General features: G+C 35.8%; 1 protein-coding gene across 1 annotated transcript in view; it reads left to right on the top strand.

Moving 5' to 3' along the window:
- Positions 1-301: 301 nt before the first annotated feature.
- Positions 302-22,304, top strand: part of Dnah3 (dynein heavy chain 3, axonemal) — a 34,676-nt gene continuing 12,673 nt past the window's right edge. The window contains exons 1-38 of the mRNA XM_066390305.1: positions 302-506; positions 1,803-1,895; positions 3,127-3,367; positions 3,533-3,668; positions 3,907-4,268; positions 4,518-4,845; positions 5,077-5,284; positions 5,336-5,550; positions 5,607-5,797; positions 5,852-6,036; positions 6,276-6,696; positions 7,225-7,444; positions 7,501-7,700; positions 7,842-8,019; positions 8,226-8,488; positions 8,542-8,743; positions 8,818-9,136; positions 9,192-9,390; positions 9,979-10,147; positions 10,205-10,398; positions 10,456-10,584; positions 10,642-10,843; positions 11,444-11,674; positions 11,734-11,906; positions 12,221-12,359; positions 12,950-13,225; positions 13,411-13,743; positions 13,898-14,104; positions 14,556-14,768; positions 16,608-16,793; positions 16,863-17,089; positions 17,143-17,317; positions 17,849-18,085; positions 18,644-18,883; positions 19,719-19,828; positions 20,391-20,868; positions 20,919-21,122; positions 22,126-22,304. Coding sequence (XP_066246402.1) covers positions 302-506; positions 1,803-1,895; positions 3,127-3,367; positions 3,533-3,668; positions 3,907-4,268; positions 4,518-4,845; positions 5,077-5,284; positions 5,336-5,550; positions 5,607-5,797; positions 5,852-6,036; positions 6,276-6,696; positions 7,225-7,444; positions 7,501-7,700; positions 7,842-8,019; positions 8,226-8,488; positions 8,542-8,743; positions 8,818-9,136; positions 9,192-9,390; positions 9,979-10,147; positions 10,205-10,398; positions 10,456-10,584; positions 10,642-10,843; positions 11,444-11,674; positions 11,734-11,906; positions 12,221-12,359; positions 12,950-13,225; positions 13,411-13,743; positions 13,898-14,104; positions 14,556-14,768; positions 16,608-16,793; positions 16,863-17,089; positions 17,143-17,317; positions 17,849-18,085; positions 18,644-18,883; positions 19,719-19,828; positions 20,391-20,868; positions 20,919-21,122; positions 22,126-22,304 — 8,468 coding nt within the window. The remainder of the gene's footprint in view (positions 507-1,802; positions 1,896-3,126; positions 3,368-3,532; positions 3,669-3,906; positions 4,269-4,517; positions 4,846-5,076; positions 5,285-5,335; positions 5,551-5,606; positions 5,798-5,851; positions 6,037-6,275; positions 6,697-7,224; positions 7,445-7,500; positions 7,701-7,841; positions 8,020-8,225; positions 8,489-8,541; positions 8,744-8,817; positions 9,137-9,191; positions 9,391-9,978; positions 10,148-10,204; positions 10,399-10,455; positions 10,585-10,641; positions 10,844-11,443; positions 11,675-11,733; positions 11,907-12,220; positions 12,360-12,949; positions 13,226-13,410; positions 13,744-13,897; positions 14,105-14,555; positions 14,769-16,607; positions 16,794-16,862; positions 17,090-17,142; positions 17,318-17,848; positions 18,086-18,643; positions 18,884-19,718; positions 19,829-20,390; positions 20,869-20,918; positions 21,123-22,125) is intronic.

Here is a 22,304-nt window from a genome sequence, read left to right on the forward strand (position 1 = left end):
CAATTAGGGAGTAACTGACAACGGTGAATGTGTCGCCATGGCAACACATAAACAAATTCGAACTGAAGTTTAGTAGGCTTAGAGAAACGAAGATTTTACCAATTTTTAACCAGTTTTCCACCGCGTAAAGAAGAAAATTAAATTGAAATTTATCTTCCTTAGAAACTTCTTCGGGTAAACTTCTATATACGGAAATATTTCTTTTCATTGTTGCTGTTTTCCTGAGTTAAGCATATGTATTCTACATTTTACTAAGCGGCATATATTTAATGACCTATAGATTCGATAAAATTTTTAATATATGGACAAAACAAGTAACATCAAAGATGGCCAAAGAATCATGCCTCGAGAACTGTGGATTCCTCAGGAAGATCAGGATACCTCTCCTGACTTACAAATTATTAAGGATAGTATGGAATATCCACCACTGTTTACCAAGAAATCATGGACACAAGGCGTCCCTGAGAAGGATACACAAATATATTTCAAGCCCTCAGAGACCATCGGTAGGAACTGATTTAGTAGTGCTGCATTTTTCCACCACCTGCATTCACACACCACACTTGCATCTGCAATTTTAGTCGCTTAAGAATGTAAATTTTGTAGCGTACTAGTTTCCCGTTATAGCGGGCACTTCTGTTCACCTTCGATAATACTGCAATTATATAATCTTTGCATTCTTACCTTGATTCCTGCTCTTTTACATTCTCCCATCTTGCAAAAAATATTAAATATCTACACTGCGTTCGGGATAAAAATGTGCTACTATAGCAGAAATCTCATGAGCCATGAGAAATAGAGATATGAATAAATTAGAAGGAAAGCGCGGTTTATTGAACAGTAGAACACGACATTTTAAAATTTTTTAAAATTCGATTATATCCAAAAGTATTTGGAATATAATAAATTTCAAAAATGGATCTCTGTTGTCCGTCCAGTTCCGAGAGGGGTACTTCGGCATTTCAAATCCGAAAGGGAGACCTTGGTTGTCCAGTTGCGATTGGAAGCCTTAGACTTCCAAGTCGGAAGGTTTTCGACGTCTGAATATGGGACCTTAGCCGCTTTATTGATAGCAGCCCTAATATAACATTGTGTTTACTTTATCTCGTTAAATGAAGTCAAGGAACTAAAAAAACGAAATTATTCAAATTCGCTTCTTCTCAAATGGTTATACATATAAGTATAATCTCGATATAATAATAAACTTCTTTAAATTGAAAATACTATTTCCTGACGATCATTGGGGAACACCTTTCTTATAATTTAATAATTCCTTTATCTCTTATGGTTTATGAGATCCTTGATGTAGAATTTCTTTTTATTCAGAACACCTTATAGGTACTTAGTATTTTTTTGTAGTAATGTTAGTAGCCATATTTTTTTGTTTCTAATTTTAGTGTAAAAGTTAAACACAAAATAGAAGGTATTAACGTACATTTTTACCAGAATATAATAGGACCAACAACTGAACCGCTATTTTGGATATGTGACACAAACTAGACTCTTAAATGGGGCAACTTATGTGTTATTATTTGAAAAAATGGGGCTTTTCATGCTGATGTAAAAAATATGATATATGTATAATTATGTAATCTCTAATAGTTTTTAGTTTAAGTTTTGTATAAATCAAATTTTGCAAAATAAAAAAGGGAGTTACCATTTTGATTATATCTCGTACCTCCTTTCCATAACTAATTTTGAGATTAATTACGTTTAGTTATAAAAAAAAAATTAGTTATCTAAGGAATCTGATTCAATTTAGCCATTTAACGGTATATTTACTTGGAAATTGTTATTTATAGGTTCAGCTTTTTCACCACAAACTCAGAATCTTTGGCTTAAAGATTTGCCAACAAAGAAGAGGAAAGACATGCCAAGCCTATTGGGTGCAGATGGTAGTTATGACTTATTTTTCAATATTATTAATAGATATTTTTTAACCAAGATATAGTTTTTCTTTAGTCAAAGAACTACAATATCGTTGGCTTACATTAGAAAAATACTTTTTCGAATCCATTAAAATATTAATTGGATTAAACATATTTTCAAAACAGAATAACAATACGTTCCCTTTTGGTAGTTGCGAAGTTTTTAATGGAAATTTGACATTTCACCCCTCTTTATTATCAATCAAAGCAATCATTTTTAAGTTAGATTTATCCCTCTGATGGTTATAGTTGACGGTTTCAAAAATCGGCTCACTCTCTGGTGAAAAAATGTGAATTATCTTGAGTAATTGACTATATTTAAGGAATTTTGAAATTTTGTCCCCTGTATATTTAAAAGAAAATGAATTATCTTTTGGGTTATGTGTCCTGTTCTTATCAATTGCTCATCCACGTTGTCAATTAACATTATATGCAGATAAATTTTTGATGTTAATTTTATTTAGCTGCATGAATGGAGGAGCAAACATTAAAATTGGTCTCATTTTGGAACGGAAGACCACCATGTTTTAGTGCTTACGTTAATTTGTTCTCGGAGGCGTGTCATGCGCAGGCGCAATCAGTGAATAAAAGTCATAAAAGGTTCTTCTTCTGCCTATCATACGCCATTTCTTCGGATTTTACTATTATAAATTAGTGCCTCGTGCGTCGAAAATGGGGGACCAAACTGAAGAAAAACAATGCTACTTCCAGACCTTCTGTGTTGTGATTTGTATCTTATATCTATATATATCTATTAATTGTAGTAGAGTTTATTATACTTAAAATCTTTAATTAAAGTCAGTGGTATACTGATTGTGATGCATAACATTGTTTTATTTATCTATATCTACATTATGTATATCTATAGGTATCTATATTTATACATGTATATACCTATATGTGTCCTTTTTTTAATAGCAGTTGAATTTTAACCATTAAATATTCAGTCTTACATTCGTCATGTGGTAAAGTGGTATTTTGATTTTTTAATTTTTTGAAAATTTCTGTCACATATTCTATTTTTCTAAATTGAATCTATGGTGGAAATTACTCTTTAACCAAGCAGAGTAAAATCCCAAATTATTTTTATAAATTTTTACAATAGCCGTTTCACGCATCCGGCGACACTGTATAATAGATAACTCTGTATATTTCTTTTAATGGAAAAAATCCAAATTCAATACTGCCATGTTGTTAGGCAAATTGAGATACCCGCCGAAGAAATTACGTAGAGAACAAGAGGAGGGTCAACAAAAACAACAAAAAATACTGCAGAGAAAAAAATATGTTAAGGTTCCGGGGATTATAGATGCTGAATACTTACTCTCAGGCCAGTGGCTGAAAGATAAAAAGGCTAAAACTGCAAAGAAGGAAAATGAAAATGCTGTGCGTAAAAAATCATACTTAACACAACGGGAAGAGTTTCCTGATGAATCGGGGTGAGTAGTATCCTAAAGGAGTTTTGGATCCATTTACAAGTTCTAACAACTAAATGTTCAGACTATCTATTATATAATATTTTTTTATTGTTTCTTAATGATGCCACTCCAAGAATTTTGGAATTTCAGTTGTAAAGAAATGTCTTATGTCGGTTATTTTTACAGAAAATTAGCAGCCCTCCAAGCGATTTTACCTAAAGACCCCGATGAACAGAAAGAATATCTTTATGGAACCATTAAGGAAGACATGGTTCCTGTCAATAAAAACGACCTAGAGCGGATTGTGTATTACTTGACTGAGGTCTGCTCTCAATATTAATCTACTAAGAGCTCAACCATGAATGTGCTGTCTACTTTAACATCAAGCTAGTTTCCACAAAAGCGAAAAATCGAACCAAAACCAATAGTCATTCTCCATTTTCACTGTTTGATGGAAATTAGCCTGTAACAAAAGTTGACAGCAGATATATAATAACTTAGCTAAACTAAAAGCAAGCTAAACTAAAAACAAGTTTAACTCTTTACTGTCATCTTTTCAGGGTATTAACCGCAAAGATATACCACCATACAATAAAGACCTCTTTGACAAAGCCAAACTAAAGATACCTAAAAAATATAGAAACCTTCATTGTTTCAAATCGATGGTATCAGCCCATGAAGCAGAAGTGCTTAAATGGTACTGCACTTACATGAGGTACAATATGTTATTTTACGTGTTACACGACCCCGCTGAATGGAAACGCTTGAAACTGGAAAGTTGTCCCAAATTTTATCCCAGTTTAATAGTGCGCGCGCCAGTCACTTGGCATGCGCAATATTGCGTTAGCAAGCAATTTATGGAGAGGCACTATTTTAATGGGAATATTGTAGTGAGGAAAGTCCGTGATTTGTGGTTTGAAAAGTAAGTATACGAGGGCATTATAAAATCATGATTTATTTATTTATTTTTTAATTTGATAATTCGCATTTAATGAATCTGTTTGAACTGTTAGTTGAAATAAACCGATTTTTTAACTAACGATTTAGTAGATAGCAGTGGAAAAGCGTGGCAATGAGGCCATCTTGTATAACTAAATAAAATTCTAATAAAAAGTCCTGTTTCTAAAACTCCAGAAAGTTCAGAAAAGTCCAGAATTCCAGTCATTTTTAGATACAGCAACCTGTACATCCTCCCGTTGGACACTCTTTTAGACCTGGAAAATATCGTGGCTCTGGATCCTGCCGCATTCGAATCGAAAGTGCAGGAATCGTGTCAGGTATCCAGGAGTATATTAGTAAATAACTGGCTTCCGGAATGTGCGGACATTTTCCTGGAACATAAACAGGATTGGAGGAAGTATTGCCCTCGAAGATGGGATCAGTCATACGAGTTGGTCGATCAGTTTTTTGACTGTATCAATATGCTATTGAGTCTGCAATTGAGGTCATTGGTAATGAGGAGTATGGCGCATTTTAAAGAACTGGTGGTGGCTTATAAGGTAAGTTTGAGGAGTTATCCAGGATGTCCTGAGCTCTTACAGTTATGTATTTCTTCTGATTTCGAAGATCTCCATTTGTTCCTTTGAATTTGTAACACCCTGTATATCGGTTTCCATTTAATAAAAAATTGAATTTTATGGTATGTTTTGAATCATTCTGTATGTTTAAAATTATGTTCACTATACCTTTGAGGTCTTAGAGCGATGTTCTGTACGATATTTTTTAAAAAGGATGGGAACGACTATGGAGAACACTATTGCGATTTGGCCTTGATAAATCTGCCAATTTTGACGGTGAAAGTGGTTCCGGTATTAGGCACCAACCATTTAAGTTTAGAACCTTCGCTGAGCAGCATTAGAGATTTACTAATTCGTTGTTTGAAGAAAGTGCTTGAGGTGAACAAAAACATTTTGAAAGTTCAGAATATTATGTTTTCAGGTATTTCATTTACCTATGTTGTTTCGGTAATATTTTCACTGAAATTTGCAGAGTTTTTGAACAAAGACTCCTATTTGTACCCCGTGCACGAAAACGAAGAGCCAGTTTTTCGGATTTTTGAGGAAATTAAGACGTCTTTTGATGCGAACACAGTGGGCCCAACTAAATATTTGGTGATATATCAGAAATACTTTTACATCTTAAACGGGCAAGCAGAAAAGGAGTTGCACGAGTTTTTTGGCATCCAACCTTTTCCTTATTTGAAAGTATTAAGAATTTGCTACTTTTTTACTAAAATAAATAAATCGTTTTGTGTCTCCAGGATTTTTCCCAAAAAATTTGCGGATATAAGAAAATAAAGGACGAAATTATCGAGCTGAGGCGATTCATTCCTTTGAATATGATCATGCTAGATTGTAGCGACCTAAACGAGACTTTATATAAGATTATTGACGAATTACAGATGAAGATTATTAATTTTTTTATCGAAGAGAACCACAATTTAAACAGGAGGTTATTAAAGACAAAGTTTTAGATTTAGAATTATTGTAAATTTTAACTTTCCAGCATATGTGATCTATTTGACGAAATGTCACAGAAAGTAAGTGGAATTCCTGAAACTGTGGCAGAATTAGTGGCTTTGCAAAATTACTTAATCGAGTGTCGGGACGCGACCATGTACAATTTGAAGGAGCAAATAAAGAAAACGGCAGAAAATGTTAGTTTTCTGATGGAGCACGCTCATTTAAGTGGTGAGTCCCATTTTAAGTATCATTTAATACAGTGTGTTTTATGTAATTGAGAGTACACATTTTTTTCTCATTCAAAATGGCTGTGGCTACTTTAGTGGATCGCATAAGGGATGTAGATCGTTTCGTTTTTGTAAAAAGATACAGATCTATGTACAATAATCGAAGTGGAGTCTTTTTGCCATATTTGCGAAGCTTATTAGTTCAATTTAACAGCAGTGTTTTGTATGAATTTGTATTAGCCGAAGACATAAACCTCAACTGCCGAGTGTTCCTTTGGCCCAAAGATATGGAATCAGTAATCGAGTTGGCGATTCAAAGGCTGAACATGAAGAGAGACCAAGCGGAGCAAGCGTTAAAAAATCGAAGGATAGCATTCGACGCGAAACTGAAGAGCAACGAAAAAATTCTGAACGCCTTCAAGAAAAAAGATCCACCATTGTTGACCACTGAAGAGATGGAAGAAAACGTGCAGCAAATCGAAAATATCGTTGCTAGATTGCAGGAGGACAAACTGGAAGCCGAGCAAATCAACGAAGAGGAACAATTGTTGGACATCGATCCCTCACCATTTTTGAATTTGGTGAAAATGCTGACCGTCGTAGATCCATATGACAAATTGTGGCATTCGGTATTGGAGTTCCATGAAAACTATGATATTTGGTAAATACATTGATGTTGATCATTTTCAAAAAAAGGTATCAAATTTCTATGCAATCTGTCCTTAATAGATAGATGATTTTCGTTCTTTATCTAAAAATAATGCCTGCATTGCCACTCTCATTATTTTTGTATTACAGACAGTTTTTTAAAATGAGTTTGACTATACTCAATCGCCTTCACAATTTGTAGTATTCCCATTTTTTTTTCTTGCATTATCATAATTACATATAATAAAGATTCTTTTTCTCATTTTTAAGTGCAATTTATAAATTCCACATCATTCTTGATTTTTGAAATTCTTTCAATTTTCCACAAGATACTGGTTTTTGGTATTTCTCAGCTTACTAATCAATGGCGTTCTTTATTTTTTTGACTGTATAGAAAATATTAAGTAAAATGATGATTTGAGATGTGTTACTCAATTTCGTTTTCGAATCGGTACATATCAAAAGTTGTTGTTTTATCACAGTTCCATTATGTAGGAAGACTTTACTTCGCATAAAAAAAAATTAATATCCTTTCCTTTAGGTATTATGGTCCTTTTGCTGGTTTGGATGCAAACGAAATCACTGAATATGTGGATAATATGTGGAGAACTTTATGTAAATTAGTAAAAATATTCAGCGACAACCCGGGTGCTAGAAGAATTGCCGAAATGGTGCGGGCCAAAGTGGAGAAGTTCAGACAGTTCCTCCCCGTTCTGCAAACCGTTTGTAACAAGGGCTTACAGAAACGCCACTGGAATAAGGTATTTGGCATTTTATCCCTCGCATTCCATCATTTTGTATCAGTGGAATTGAGTAGATTAGTGAAATCGTCGGAATAGAGTTGGTAATCACACCGGAATCCACTTTGAACGATATGATAGAGGCTGGATTATCAAAGTACTCGCAACAGTTGGAAGAAGTGAGTGCAGCAGCAACGAAAGAGTATACCCTGGAACAGAATTTGATGAAGATGAAGGAGGAGTGGGTTGATGTCGAATTCGAATGCATCCCATATAGGTAAGGTTAGAAGATGTTGAGATGATTAATGAAGAAGAACGTGAAGTGCGAATCTGCATGAATTCATATGCGCGATAGTTATTTTAATGTTACTTTGATCTTCGAAACCAAAACGCATTTGATAATTTAAAACATATTTAGAGAAACGGGAGTGTATATCTTATCCGCTGTAGACGACATTCAAGTGATGATGGACGATCATATTCTTAAAGCTCAAACGATGCGTGGATCTCCTTACGTGAAGGCCTTTGAGGGCGCAATGCAGGAGTGGGAAGAGAAGCTTATTTCAATGCAAGATATTTTGGAGCAATGGCTTAATGTGAGCTAAAGGCATATCCGTTTTTGGAACCCAATTTTTGAAACTTGGAAACAGAACGTTCTTGGACTCCAAATCGCGCAACTTTGTCTCAATTTAACCGACCTCCTATCTTTTGTGATTACCGAGATTCCCATGATTGAGCTCCAGAAACGGACACTCTGTATAGGAACCTTGAGGTTTGCTCATTATAATAAACTACTTTAAAGTGTCAAGCTACGTGGATGTACCTGGAACCGATATTCAGCTCGGAAGATATAATGAGACAGATGCCGACGGAAGCTAGACATTTCAAGACTGTAGATCGAGTGTGGAGAGCAGTACAAACGCACACTATGAAAGACAAACACGTATTGGTTGCCACTGAATACAAGAACATGTTAACACTTTTTAGAGAGAACAATCGACTTCTGGATGAGATTCAAAAGGGCCTGAATGACTACTTGGAAAAGAAGCGTCTCTTCTTTCCACGGTAATCATCATGTACTCGACATCTCTTTACCCAAACTAAGTTCGTGATTGTAGGTTCTTTTTCTTGTCTAACGATGAATTGTTGGAAATTCTCTCCGAAACTAAGGATCCACTACGTGTGCAGCCACACCTTAAAAAGTGTTTCGAAGGTATTTACGCTTTGGACTTCACCACAGATGAGGAGGTAATCGGAATGATCAGTGCGGAAGAAGAAAGAGTCGGTTTAAGTAATAAAATAATTCCCGCTGAAGCGAAGGTACGTTGATACCTTTTTAAGTTACTAAACATTTAACGTAAGAAATTTTGACTTTCGGCGATTTTGTTATCTAGGGAATGGTGGAAAAATGGCTAATTCAAGTGGAATCGGTAATGATCCAATCACTGAAGGACATAACAAAGAAGGCGATGGATAATTATCCTGCGGTAGACCGGCCCACATGGATCCTGGCGTGGCCTGGACAAATCGTGCAGTGTGTGGACTACATAAGGTGGACCACAGACGTTACCTCCGCGATATCTAGTGGAATTTTATTGGAAAAAGAGAAAATCTATTCCAAGCAGATCGAATCCTGCGTCAAAATGGTGCAGGGCACCTTGAAGCCCAATAATCAGGTGACGGTAGAGGCGCTCATCGTTATCAACGTCCAATGTTAGTCGGTAGGCAGTTTGCAATTCCACTGGTTTTGAATAGGAGACATTTTTAGGTAGAGACATTGTAACGAAATTAAAAGAGTTGAATGTCACATCTGTGACGGATTTTAATTGGATTTCTCAGTTGCGGTATTACTGGAGATCTGACGGTGTTAGCGTCTGCATGATTACCACCGAAGTGATGTACGGGTTTGAGTATCTGGGCAATACTGGACGTTTGGTGGCCACACCGCTTACAAACAGATGTTACAGGTATAATAATTTTTTTTTCATTTTTCATTTCATACAAAAAAACATGACCAGACTGATGAATACTATAGACAATTATCGATAACCAGGAAGTCAAAGGTCACTATTGATATTCTTTACTATTTGATACATTTTCATTTAAAAAACACATATCGTTACGGGTTGGGAATAATCGTCATCGATTCCATAGAAAGTGTCGGATTTGGTTTATGGAAGGTCATGGAATACTGATTGCTGTTGTTTTAAACTAATGTAGAACTAGGAAACTATTCTTTGACGATAAAATGAGTCCCTGAAACCTCTCAGAAACAGTTAAAAATACGAAAAAATGCAACATACAAAAAAGTTTCTGAATTGAACATGGAATTAGATTTTCAGATACTGAACGATCAGTGATGCACCACAAAAAAGTTTGAGGCGGAAAAATAGGACTGACCGCAGAAAAAGAAACGCACTGTGAATTTTAATATTTAAAATTGATGAAATGAAAAGTCAAGGTTCGATTTTTTCTTTTTCTATCATCCACAATAATCATTTACGACCAGCACGGAAGTTTTGCTTTGCTTTGCTTTTAGCACAAAATCTTTTCAGAACTCTCATGATGGCACTGAAACTGAATTTGGGAGGTGCTCCCGAAGGCCCAGCTGGGACCGGGAAAACCGAAACCTGCAAAGATTTGGCGAAAGTCGTTGCAAAGAAGTGTGTAGTCTTCAACTGTTCCGATGGTTTAGATCATAAAGCTCTGGGTAAATTTTTTAAGGTACTTCTAAACTTGAGAAAAAATCGTTTAAATAAAATATTCACAACAATTCTACAGGGTTTGGCACAAGCGGGTGCATGGGCATGTTTCGACGAGTTCAACAGAATTGAGTTGGAAGTGTTATCAGTTGTGGCACAGCAGATTTTAAGCATTCAAATGGCTGTAGCTGCGAAACTATCGAAATTTGTATTCGATGGAACTGAAATTACCTTGGATCCCACGTGTACGGTTTTCATTACCATGAATCCTGGGTAAAAATCTTTGGAAGGTTTATTTTTGCGCAAAGAAACGTGAATTTCTTCGTTTAGTTACGCTGGACGGCAGGAATTGCCGGACAACTTGAAGGTGTTATTTAGGACAGTGGCGATGATGGTGCCCGATTATACGATGATTGGTACGATTTCATTGTATTCCTATGGCTTCATACAAGCGCAAAGGTCAGTGCCTTTGTTGTTGCTTTTTATTCATCGCATTTAATTTTCTTCGTTGGACAGCCTCGCTGAAAAGGTCGTCCACACCTACAAATTATGTTCGGAACAGCTCTCTTCTCAGAACCACTACGATTATGGGATGAGGGCTGTAAAGTCAGTTTTGCTCACCGCTGGGGCCTTGAAAAAAACTTTTCCTAAAACTGAGGAAGCTCAATTAGTCCTAAGAGCAATAATAGATGTCAATTTGCCCAAGTTTTTAGCTCAGGTTACTGCATAACTCGCAGAGGAGTATACAGAGTATTCATTTTTGGAGCACAACCATCGTGATCTATGTAACCATAAAAAATACAAGGTCGATTAAATTAGAGTAAAGTTAGGCAAATTGGAGTTCAACAATATACTATTTTGAAATTTAGATAATGCCGATGATTTTCGGGGGTATTCGAAAAAAACTAAAATTTTGGAAACTGTTTTTATATTTTTTCTAGCTTTTCACCAAACTTCAAGATTGAGCCTTAACATATGATCAATGCGATCAAAAAAAAAGCTGAATTCAAAAAAGTGAAAACCCAAGATGGTGTACATGAAAAAAACAAAGTTGATAATGGTTACAGAAGATCGAAACGTCGGATTTCTAATGTGACATCTTTAAGTTGTTGAACAAGAAAAATTGTAATGATAAAGTGTCAATTATTTTGAATTTCCTCCCCGATTAAACTGAAGAAAAAGCAAAAACAATTCTCTAAAATTTCAGTTTTTTTTTCGAATTCTTCTGTAAATCATTGGAATTTCCAACGGAGATCCTCATGGTTCAACTCTAGAAACGGACATCCTCTATATTTTATGTGCAATACAATTTTTCTAGGATGTTCCCTTGTTCATTGGTATTTATCAAGATTTGTTCCCGAATGTTGAAGAACCGGCTTTCGAACGATCCGATTTGATTGAATGTCTGATTACTGAAATAAAGTTCAGAAATCTTCAACCCACTCCATGGTTTATGGATAAGTGTATGCAGATTTACGAAATGATTCTGGTGCGGCATGGCCTAATGATTGTTGGCAAGCCTATGAGTGGCAAAACTTGCGCCTATCAGGTCTCTTTTAGTGCAGATATTGATTAGAAGGTTACCTGAATTATTTTTACAATTTTTAGTCTCTGGTTGATAGTTTGGGGCGACTATCCAGTCGTCAAGATACGAAATTAATCGAACACAACGTGACTTATAGAATAATCAATCCGAAAGCCATCACGATGGGTCAATTATACGGGCAGTTCGATCCTGTCTCGTATGAGTGGTCTGGCGGAATCTTGGCTAATACGTTTAGGTAAGTTTTGGATTTTTTGAGTTATCAAAAAAATCTTTTAAAGACTCTCGGCCTGTTGTTCTGGCGACCGGGTATTGTGGTATCTGCCTAGGCACCTACCCACTAAAAAGTCTCTGAATTTCCTACCAATCTGCAACGATCTGGAACTATCCCTAGGGGAGAAAACTTCGGCATGCAATATTTTAACCTGGTCTTAATAAAAGTTTCACTTAGGTATATGAAGCAAAAGCTGTCATATTATACGGTTGTTTAAAAACCTTTGATTAAACTGCAATAATGGCTCGTGGTAGAATAAAATCTACTAATTGTTTTAGAGAGTTTGCAAATAGCGTAACTCCCGATAGAAAATGGATAGTATTCGATGGCCCTGTGGATGCCGTATGGATTGAGAACATGAACACAGTTCTCGATGATAACAAGAAACTGTGCCTAACGTCAGGAGAAATTATACAAGTATGTTTTCAAAAAAAAAGTCAACATGTTTTTTAACACTGAGACATTAATGTAAAATAATAAAAAAAGAAACCTGAATGAAAAGAATGTTGGTACGGGCTTTTTCCGATCTGTTCACCGAGCAACCAATTACAGAATGTGTCTGAAGTGTTGTGATTTTGTTTTTAAGGGATGATTAACCACCTCAAAAGAAGTCGACTGTACAATATGATTTTTTTTATAAAATGATTTGCTGGAACTCTTAGAAGAGACTCCTTTAGATATATGTACGTCGACAAATATGATTTTTACAAGATAGCGCACCCCTTCATTTTAATCGTTTAGTTTGTTAGTATTTGAATGGTGCTTTTGGAAATCAATAAATTGGTCATGGTGGTAGTATTCCGTGGCCTCCTCTGCCATCCGATCTGACACCCCTTAATTTTTATTTATCTGTCCTTATGAAGAACAGGGTATATATCAATAAAACAAGTGATGTCAAAAATATTTTATTGTGGTGTTTTTTAATTTAATCGTTTTTTTTTGAGTTGGTTAACCAACCCTCAAAAATAATATCACAAGAAATCAAGTTCCGTCAAATTATTTTCTAGATGTCACCTAAAATGAATCTCATTTTCGAACCAGCTGATTTGGAACAAGCTTCGCCCGCTACAGTGTCGCGATGCGGAATGATTTATATGGAGCCCCATTTGTTGGGATGGAAGCCACTTATGGACTCATATGTTACTGCTCTTGAAAACATCTTGCTTCCAGAGCAAATTGAAATTTTAGTCGAGTGTACTGACTGGCTGGTACCTCCGTGTCTTGAATTTATTAACACCAAGTGCAAGAAATTCGTGGAAACCTCCGACACCCACTTATTTTATGTTAGTAATAAATTCAGGTCTGGTTGTATACCTTAATTTTAAACATGATTCGAGATCCTAATTTTACGCATATTTCCATCCTTATCTCTTCGCTTTAACTTAAAATTAAGGTAGTTGTGTATTCAACTGAGCTTTATTGCATATTACATGAGGAACAACATTAACTTTGGTGTGTATCATTGTAGTCGTTTATCAGACTGTTCAGATGTTTGCTGAAGGGGGAAAACCAAATCAGCACTCTCTGGATGCAGTGCGTATTCCTCTTTTGCCTGGCATGGGGTCTTGGATCGACCCTCACCCACGAGGGTCGCAAATTGTTCGACACGTTCTATCGCAAAATACTACAGGGACAGAACAAGAAGAAACCCAAACCTAAGTCCTTTAAACTCTCCAAGAACCAAATATTTCCGGATAGATCTGATATTTTTGATTGGTTGTACGACAAGAAGAATAATGGAACGTGGATCACATGGAGTGATACTATGGATAAAGTGCAGCAAATACCGCCAAATGCAAAGGTAACCACAGTTAAATATGTGTTAAATTGCACTGATGAAATGTGGGATTGTCAGTTTTTGGAGAATTTAGTTTTTTTAGAAATTCCTTGAGTTTTCTAAATGACTTTCAAGTATTATGGGGTATTTTCTGAGTTATTTAAATATTTAATTTTAGCCTATTGATCTGATTATTCAGACAAATGCATCATGCTGTCAGAGGTATTTCTTGAAAATGTGTTTAACAAACAATATACCTATTCTCTTTGTTGGACCTACCGGAACCGGGAAAACAGCCATAATTCTAAATCATTTGTTAAGCCTTCCCAGAGAAAAGTTCCTTCCAAACGTGGTCAATTTTAGTGCGAGAACCACCTCATCTATGGTAAGAAAATATGTATCATACTTCGCATTTAGAGGTTGGTTTAATGTGTCATTGAGTGAAATACAAAGCACGAAATCTGAATTTGAATCAACAGAAAGAATTCAGATAATCAGTACATTCAAAGGAAAAGATCAAGTATGATATTTTAATGTAAATTGCAGTTTTTAATGGGAAGGTTATATAGACTTTGAAGAAGGTTAGATCAGGTCAGAGTATTGGGAAAATTTGAAGTCACTAGAAAATTGAAAGTGTGATTTTAAGTTAGTTTAGGTATCTCAAAAACTTCTATTTTGAATCAAGATAGTACTTGTCTCAGAATTTTAACACCATGTAACATAGTTTAAGAACAAATCTGTGGCCACAGGGGGGTCGTTCAACAAAGTAAAACTTTTGAGAACAAAACTGTAGTACATCTCCTTCACAATTTTGAAAGGTTTTTGTCTTGGGGTAGACTCAAGAAATGGTAATGTCCAAGCTGGATAAGCGACGTAGAGGGGTTTATGGACCCTCAATGGGAAAGAAGTGTATTCTTTTCGTGGATGATTTGGGCATGCCTCAAAAAGAGACATATGGTGCACAACCTCCCATTGAATTACTGAGACAATGGCTCGATCACGGGCATTGGTTCGATAAAGACACCTCTATACTGCAATTAGTTGATGTGGTAAGTTCATCTAAATACGGAATTTAACATGCAATATTTGATATACACTCACTTTCACATGAAATGCACCATCCAGTAATAATAATAATTAAGTCTTGTAATTTTGGCAAAATAATGCTTCATAATAGAATATCAAATGATCAGACTTTCAGTGAAAAAGAAAGAATGCTGGTGGTTTTTTTGTCATCGACCTATTAGATTTTTTATTCAATTGTAAATAAATAAAATAATATTTACATGGAAATATCAGTTTATTTTGTTGTTGAACTGTGAACAAGACATCTCAAAATGCCCCCAGTGAGACAGCGTCGAAATTTTTCCCACGTTTCGGATTTTGATAGAGGGCGAATTATCGGCATGAAGGAGGGTGGACTTTCCTTTCGTGAGATTGCCCAAAGAATGAATCGGAACCACACCACGATTGCGAGAATATGGTCTTTGTGGTCTGAAGAAAGGGTTCAGCGACATCGTCCAGCTGGACGTCCTCTCCGTAGCAGCAACGCACGTGAAGATCGACTTCTTAGACGGATGGCCATTGGTGATCGATTTCAAACAACAATGTCTGTTGCAGTAGATTGGATGGGAGCTCTAAATCGTCAGGTGTCGATGGCAACAGTTTACAGAAGAATTTCGTCTTTTGGCCTGCATTCATACCGCCCAAATCTACGACTGCCACTAACCGCCCAACACCAAGCTTCCAGATTGGCTTGGTGTCAAGAACGAATTGATTTGAATCATGAGTGGAACAATATCGCCTTCAGTGACGAGTCGCGATTTTGTTTATGGAGCAATGATGGTCGTAGAAGAGTTAGACGATACCGAGGTGAAAAAAGAAATTTGCAATTTTCTGAAAGGCGCCACACTTTAACACACTTTAACACCTAGTGTTATGGTCTGGGGTACGATATGTGTTGGCCGAAGATCTTCTCTTGTGTTCGTTCCAGGCACCCTAAACTCACGTCGCTACATTGACAATGTTCTGAGGCCAGTATTAGTACCTTTCATACAAACTTTACCAAATGGCATTTTCCAACAGGATAATGCAAGACCACATAGTGCGAATATTACTCGACGATACCTGGAAGAAGCACAATTGGAAATACTGCCTTGGCCTGCACGGTCACCGGATCTATCGTCCATCGAACATCTTTGGGATATGATGAGTCGCCGTCTTCGAAATTTACCACGACCTCCAAACAATGCGGATGACCTACATCATCTTGAGGTAGCATGGAATGAAATACCTCAGGAAGATATTAATCATTTGTTGCAAAGCATACCGCGAAGAGTACGTGCTTGCATTGCCGTACGAGGCGATGTCACTTATTATTAATTTTTTCATTATCAAATGTTGTATCTTTTAACTGAAAGTCTGATCATTTGATACTCTATTATGAAGCTTTGTTTTGCCAAAATTACAAGACTTAATTATTATTATTACTGGGCGGTGCATTTCATGTGAAAGTAAGTGTATGTAAATACACATAAATAAAAAAGGCTTATAATGAATAAAAATATGATGTTTACTACGGAAAATTGTTACTGGCTCAATGAAATTGTTAAGTTTGGAAATGGAACCTATTTACTCTCAAGAATCTTAGCTATCTCAAGATGTTTGGCATTTAATTCCAATTCGACTGACCTCATATCTTTTATGGTTACTGAGATCCTGACGCTTGAGTTCCAGAAACGCACACCCAGTATAGTTCTTCAAAATTATTCGATTGTTCCATATGGCAATTGATTTTATCACGAAAAAATGCGAATAAAAAATCTCTGTAGTTTATTTTGCACAGCAATAACTGCTGTATAGTTCTCATTAAGGGAAATCGTTCGTAGCTATTCGTTGGTGCCATGGGCGTACCTGGTGGAGGAAGAAACGAAATTACCGATAGATTTTTAAGACATATGCAGCTTATCGGCATGGATGCCTTCGACGATAACACCTTAAATAAGATCTTTTCCACTATCGTTGAATGGCAGTTCAGTAAAGGATACGTAGAAACTGTACAGCGAATGGCAAAGGTTTCAGTAGATCATATTCATTCAGAAATCGCTTTAAAGAAAGCTCTTTTTCTGAAAAGAACTTTTTAGTTCTCGGTGTGCGCCACAAACGAAGTATTCAAGGAGGTCACATTGAAATTCCTCCCGACTCCTTCGAAATCCCACTACACGTTTTCATTGAGGGACTTTTCACGTGTTGTTAATGGACTGCTAGCTATACCACCCTCCAAAATGGGTGATCAAAATAAATTTATTCGACTGTGGATCCACGAAACCTACCGAGTGTTTCACGATAGACTTGTAGACGATGACGACAGGCAAAATTTCCTTATTGATTATATCTTTTGTGCCTAAAATTAATGACTTTTAGGGAGCAGCTCTATAAGATAGTAGTTCAAGCGTGCTATCAGAACTTCCGCCAACCGATGGATAAAGTTTGCGAGTCTCTAGTGCCGGAAGATGAAAAACTGGGGCCTCAGCATATTCGAAATTTATTTTTCGGAAACTATATCGTACCGGACGCGAAGCCGAAGATTTACGACGAAGTAGGTATTTGCCTGGCAGAGTTTAGAGTTTGCCATAAGCGTGTATAAAGTTACAAAATATTTAAATATTTTCGACATTGACGCTCGATTTCTGAACGCGTCCTCGGAATTATGGAAATATTTACTTTTCCCACAAAAAGCGTAGGTGAAACGTGCTTATGGTTCCCTCTTTTTTCCTTTCTTCCATCCTTTCTTTTATGCTTGATGAAGCCACAAGGTAGAAACAGTTGTAGCCCAACATCTTCTTTGCATTTTTCTATATTAAAGAACGTTTCATGCAAACAAAAAATCGAAAGAACCGTTTTTTTAGAGCCTGACAGATTTCTATTGCTTAATTAAAAATGCCCTTTTGATCAAAGAGCAACTGCTTTATTTGCAATGATATTAAAATTAATTTTGCTCGTTACTCAGGTTCATTTAGGAAACAAAAAACTTACAACTAATGCTCTCTCAACACGTTATATTTTTTCTCCAATTTTTTCTTAATATTACAAAATACTTCGGAAAAAGCCAAATCAATTTGTTTTCAAGATTACCGATATGGAGCTCCTAGTAGAGAAAATGGAATATTACCTCAGCGAGTACAATATGACTTCTAAATCTCCCATGAATTTGGTTATGTTCAAGTTTGCCATTGAACACATATCCAGAATGTCCAGAGTACTGCTACAGCCGAATGGAAACGTATTGTTGGTTGGAATCGGAGGTTCGGGGCGTCACAGTTCGGTGAAATTAGCCAGTGCAATGTCTGAATATTGTGTATTCCAGGTATTCTTTTCCTCTCTACCTAAAAAAGCTTTTAACATCCCTGTTTTTCTTAGTTTCCATCAAATTTTATTAGATTCTGAATATTTTCAAAAAATTGCATCAAAGATGTGATTTATTTTTAGTGGTTGCATTAATTTTGTCCAGAAGTTTATATTTAATTAAGTTGTCAGGTTTTTCGTCAAGGCCTTCAATTAGCTATAATATACAGAATCTCAAAAATATAACCAGAGATTCTTTGAGCGTAAAGAAATTTAAGTTGTGTGTCAGAGTTAAAGTGTAATTTTTAATATCTTGTTTTCTTCAAAGTTTATACATATTTTGAAATATTTAGAGCTTTGAGAAAGAGGAATCTAATATTATGTCCTTAGATAGAGACCTCTTACGCTCAAAAAATCTATGATTAGCAAATTTACCTTATTTTTTGAGACACACTGTATGGAACTTTTTTCGTTTCCCAACAAAACAATAATTTCAAACAGACAAATTCAACAAGACGACTATTGTTAAATGCCTCACGTTTGCTGTTCCTTAAGTTCTAAAACGGGTTAATCATCTTAGATTGAAATGTCAAAAAATTACGGCATTGTCGATTGGAGGAACGATCTAAAGAAGCTACTTCTCCGAGCAGGAATCGAAGGAAAACCTGTCGTATTTTTGTTCGCCGACACGCAGGTAGTCGACGAAATTTTTGTGGAAGACATTAGCACGGTATTGAACACGGCTGATGTTCCCAACTTGTATGGTCCTGAAGAAAAAGCAGACATATTGGAGAAGATGCAAAACGCTGCAAGAGACGTGGTATGATAAGTCTCATTGTTTCCAAATGGATAGGAATGTCAGAATGTTAAGATTTTGTAAACTATAAGAAGTTCAAATTCGGCCAAATTGCCATTATTTTTTTTTTGTGTTTTTACTGCTTTTGATATAGTGAGCAATTCATTTTCAATTCTTGAACGAAAGAGATTACTTTCAGTTTTACGTTTCCGTTCTGTAAAGAATACAGGATGTCTGATCGAAAAAATATACGTGCCTCATAAATACATGACGTATATCGGCATTGTTTTTTTCTTTTGAAATTTTAAATCTTTTTATGTCTTCTCTGAAGGCGATCTTAAAGGTGCAAAAATCGGTATATTTTAAATGCTAGTATCTGGAAAGCAATTTATATAAAAGCTTTATTTTAAATTTAATTTAATGACAAAAATAATAATTAGAAAAAAAAGATAAATTGTTTATTTTAGTAATAATTCAGCACATCACATCAACAAATTAGTATAAACCATTGTCTCTAAATGGGGAAATAATGAATACGGGTTTTCAGTTTTCGCTGGATATTTTAAAAAATACTGGAATTTTTTTTAATATCAACGCGGTATTTTGTTATTTAACTAATAGCTCAACTTTTCTACAATTTAACCGACACTATATTCATTGTGATTTCTTACATGTTCAAATGATGAGCCTTGAATTTGGCCTACCCCGTACAGTTAAAAGCATTTTGGATCCTTTTTATTTGTATTAAAGTGAGGTTCAATGTTATACAGTTGAGTTTTAAGGCTGATTCAAGTACGAACCAGTGCGTATTTGATGTATAGCAAGTTTTCAGGAAATAAATTTTTGGAAATGTTCTTAGGGAAGAAAAGTGGACCCTACTCCTCTAGCATTGTACAATTTCTTTATCGAACGGGTACGTCAAAATCTCCATGTGGCATTGTGTTTCAGTCCTATAGGCGCTGCATTTAGGTAAATAAGCATATTTTTGAGCATATAAATGTCGAATATATAATATATATAAATACGAAAAGGACTTATAAACACAGGTCTGACAATGCTTCGTTTCCGAGATATGTGGTACCAAAGTTTGAGTTGCAATATCCAGAATCAATATAATATACATATATAGTGTCCATATCACGCCATTAATCGGAAAAACTGTACTTCAAAAATTTCAAAATTTTCCTGAAATTTTTTGAAGGGGAAGACACTTAATTGATTGGAAGAAAGGATCAGCGGTGCATTGTAAAAATATTTGGAAGATAAAGACAATCATTTAGCATATCTAAAAATGCAGGCTGTGAAAGGTTAGCTATAGTCCAAATTTGAGTTAAATATAGTACTATAACCTTTAGGCGTTATAAAGAAAGCATGGATAAAATTTTGAAACTTTAATTCTGTATACCAGAATCGAATCTTTTGCGGACCTATGCTTATATGAACTTTTTGTATTAATTTTAAAAGATTTTAAAAGAAACTGTTAAAATTATGCTAAAAAATTAAAACACTCTTTATATTTTCCCTTCTTCAGAATTCGATGTCGCATGTTTCCCTCATTAATCAACTGTTGCACCATCGATTGGTTCCAAAACTGGCCGGTCGACGCTTTAGAGCGCGTAGCTCACATGTCCCTTTGTCGCACAGACATCGACATCGAAATGATCAACAAATGCGTGATCATGTGCAGGAAGTTCCATCTTACAGTTCGGGATTCCGCAGAACGATTTTACAGGGAGCAAAAACGCAAGATCTACGTCACTCCCACCTCATATTTAGAGCTTATCCAGACATTCATAAGTTTACACGCGAAGAAAGTGAATGAAATTAAGCTTCAAATAAACAGATACCTGACCGGGTTGGATAAGCTGAGTTTTGCTGCGAGCCAAGTGGAACTCATGCAGGAAGAGTTGCACAGTTTACAGCCCAAGTTGATTGTGGCTTCCGGGAAGACTGAAAAGTTAATGATTAAAATTGAACAAGATACGGTTGTGGTGGAAAAGCAGAAAGAGGTAAAGTGGTTAGTGGTAATTTGGATTTGGCATGATTTGTCGGTTCGTAGGTAGTAGCAGCTGACGAAGCTTTGGCGAATGAAGCGGCTGCGGCTGCGCAAGCTATTAAAGACGACTGCGAATCTGACTTATCTGAAGCGATACCTGCCTTAGAAGCTGCGGTTGAAGCGCTGGACACATTGAAGCCCAGTGATATTACGTTGGTGAAGTCAATGAAGAATCCTCCGTCCGGGGTGAAACTGGTCATGGAAGCGGTAAATCATTTCCACAAAATTCAAATGATTTGGAAGTCACTACTGTTGAAAATGTGTTAAATTTAAAGAGCCATTCACTTGAAAAGTGTTGAGAATCAAAGCATGGAACGTCACTGGAGATTTTCTTAGAGTTTAACAGGCAATTGAAATTAAAATTTTACCATTCGTTTTGATTAGAATTGGCAGCTATATCTCAATTCAACGGTTGTAAAAAAGATACTTGCAGATTTGAGAAATTTGTATTTTTAATTCTCCAGAACATTTAATAGGATTCCCAAATAAAGAACATAGTAATTTTTTTCATATACATTGTATGACATTTAACCTAGAATATCTAAATATCTCAAATATTAAACATCCTATAAAGAAACGATTAGCATCAAGCTTTAATCACTCTGAAGGAGAAACGTACTGGTGCTAAAGTTGATTCCCCTCCATTCCCCGTGTGGGTGGAGTAGGGGTTAACTGTTGAATTTCAAATTACAGCCCCCATTTTTTACAGATTCCAATAATACAACTAAAAATTTAAAAAAATGAAGTAAGGGTCAATTTCCGGTGTAAACGGAAGTCGCATTAGGTTCAAAATATTTTTAAGATGTCGAGTTTTTTTTATAAAACAAAATTACAAACTTCAAAAATACATTAAACTTGTAATTTTCCATATACGGATGGTGTCAGCTCCCAAAGACGGACCCTATATAGTACATATATGGGAAAATTTTTATATCCAGAGAACAACACTATCTACCATTGTCCTTTTTGTCCTTGTGACTATCAATTTCGAAAGGTCCAGTTGTGATGATTGTCTTTCCATCTTGCCCAGATTTGTAGTAATATTTCAGTTATTTTGGTGAGCCAGTCTTAATCCAATCTGTTTCTTTTTATGAAGTAAGATGTCCGATGTTAAATCTGAATACTCAGGCATCAGAAAGAAAACTTTGGTTTATGTAATACCGTTGCACCTACAATTCTCTTATTAACTTGTCATTTTTCTATGAATTAGGTATGTGTAATGAAACAAATTAAGCCCGAGAGAAAACCAGATTTAACTGCCGGCCGTATGGTCGAAGATTATTGGGGTCCATCGGTAAAACTGTTGGGGGACATGAAGTTCTTAGAGCATCTGAAGAGCTACGACAAAGATAATATACCGGTGCCTGTAATGAAAAAAATTCGTGAAAG

This window comes from Euwallacea similis, chromosome 1 (assembly GCF_039881205.1).
Source record: "Euwallacea similis isolate ESF13 chromosome 1, ESF131.1, whole genome shotgun sequence".
Lineage (NCBI taxonomy): Eukaryota > Metazoa > Arthropoda > Insecta > Coleoptera > Curculionidae > Euwallacea > Euwallacea similis.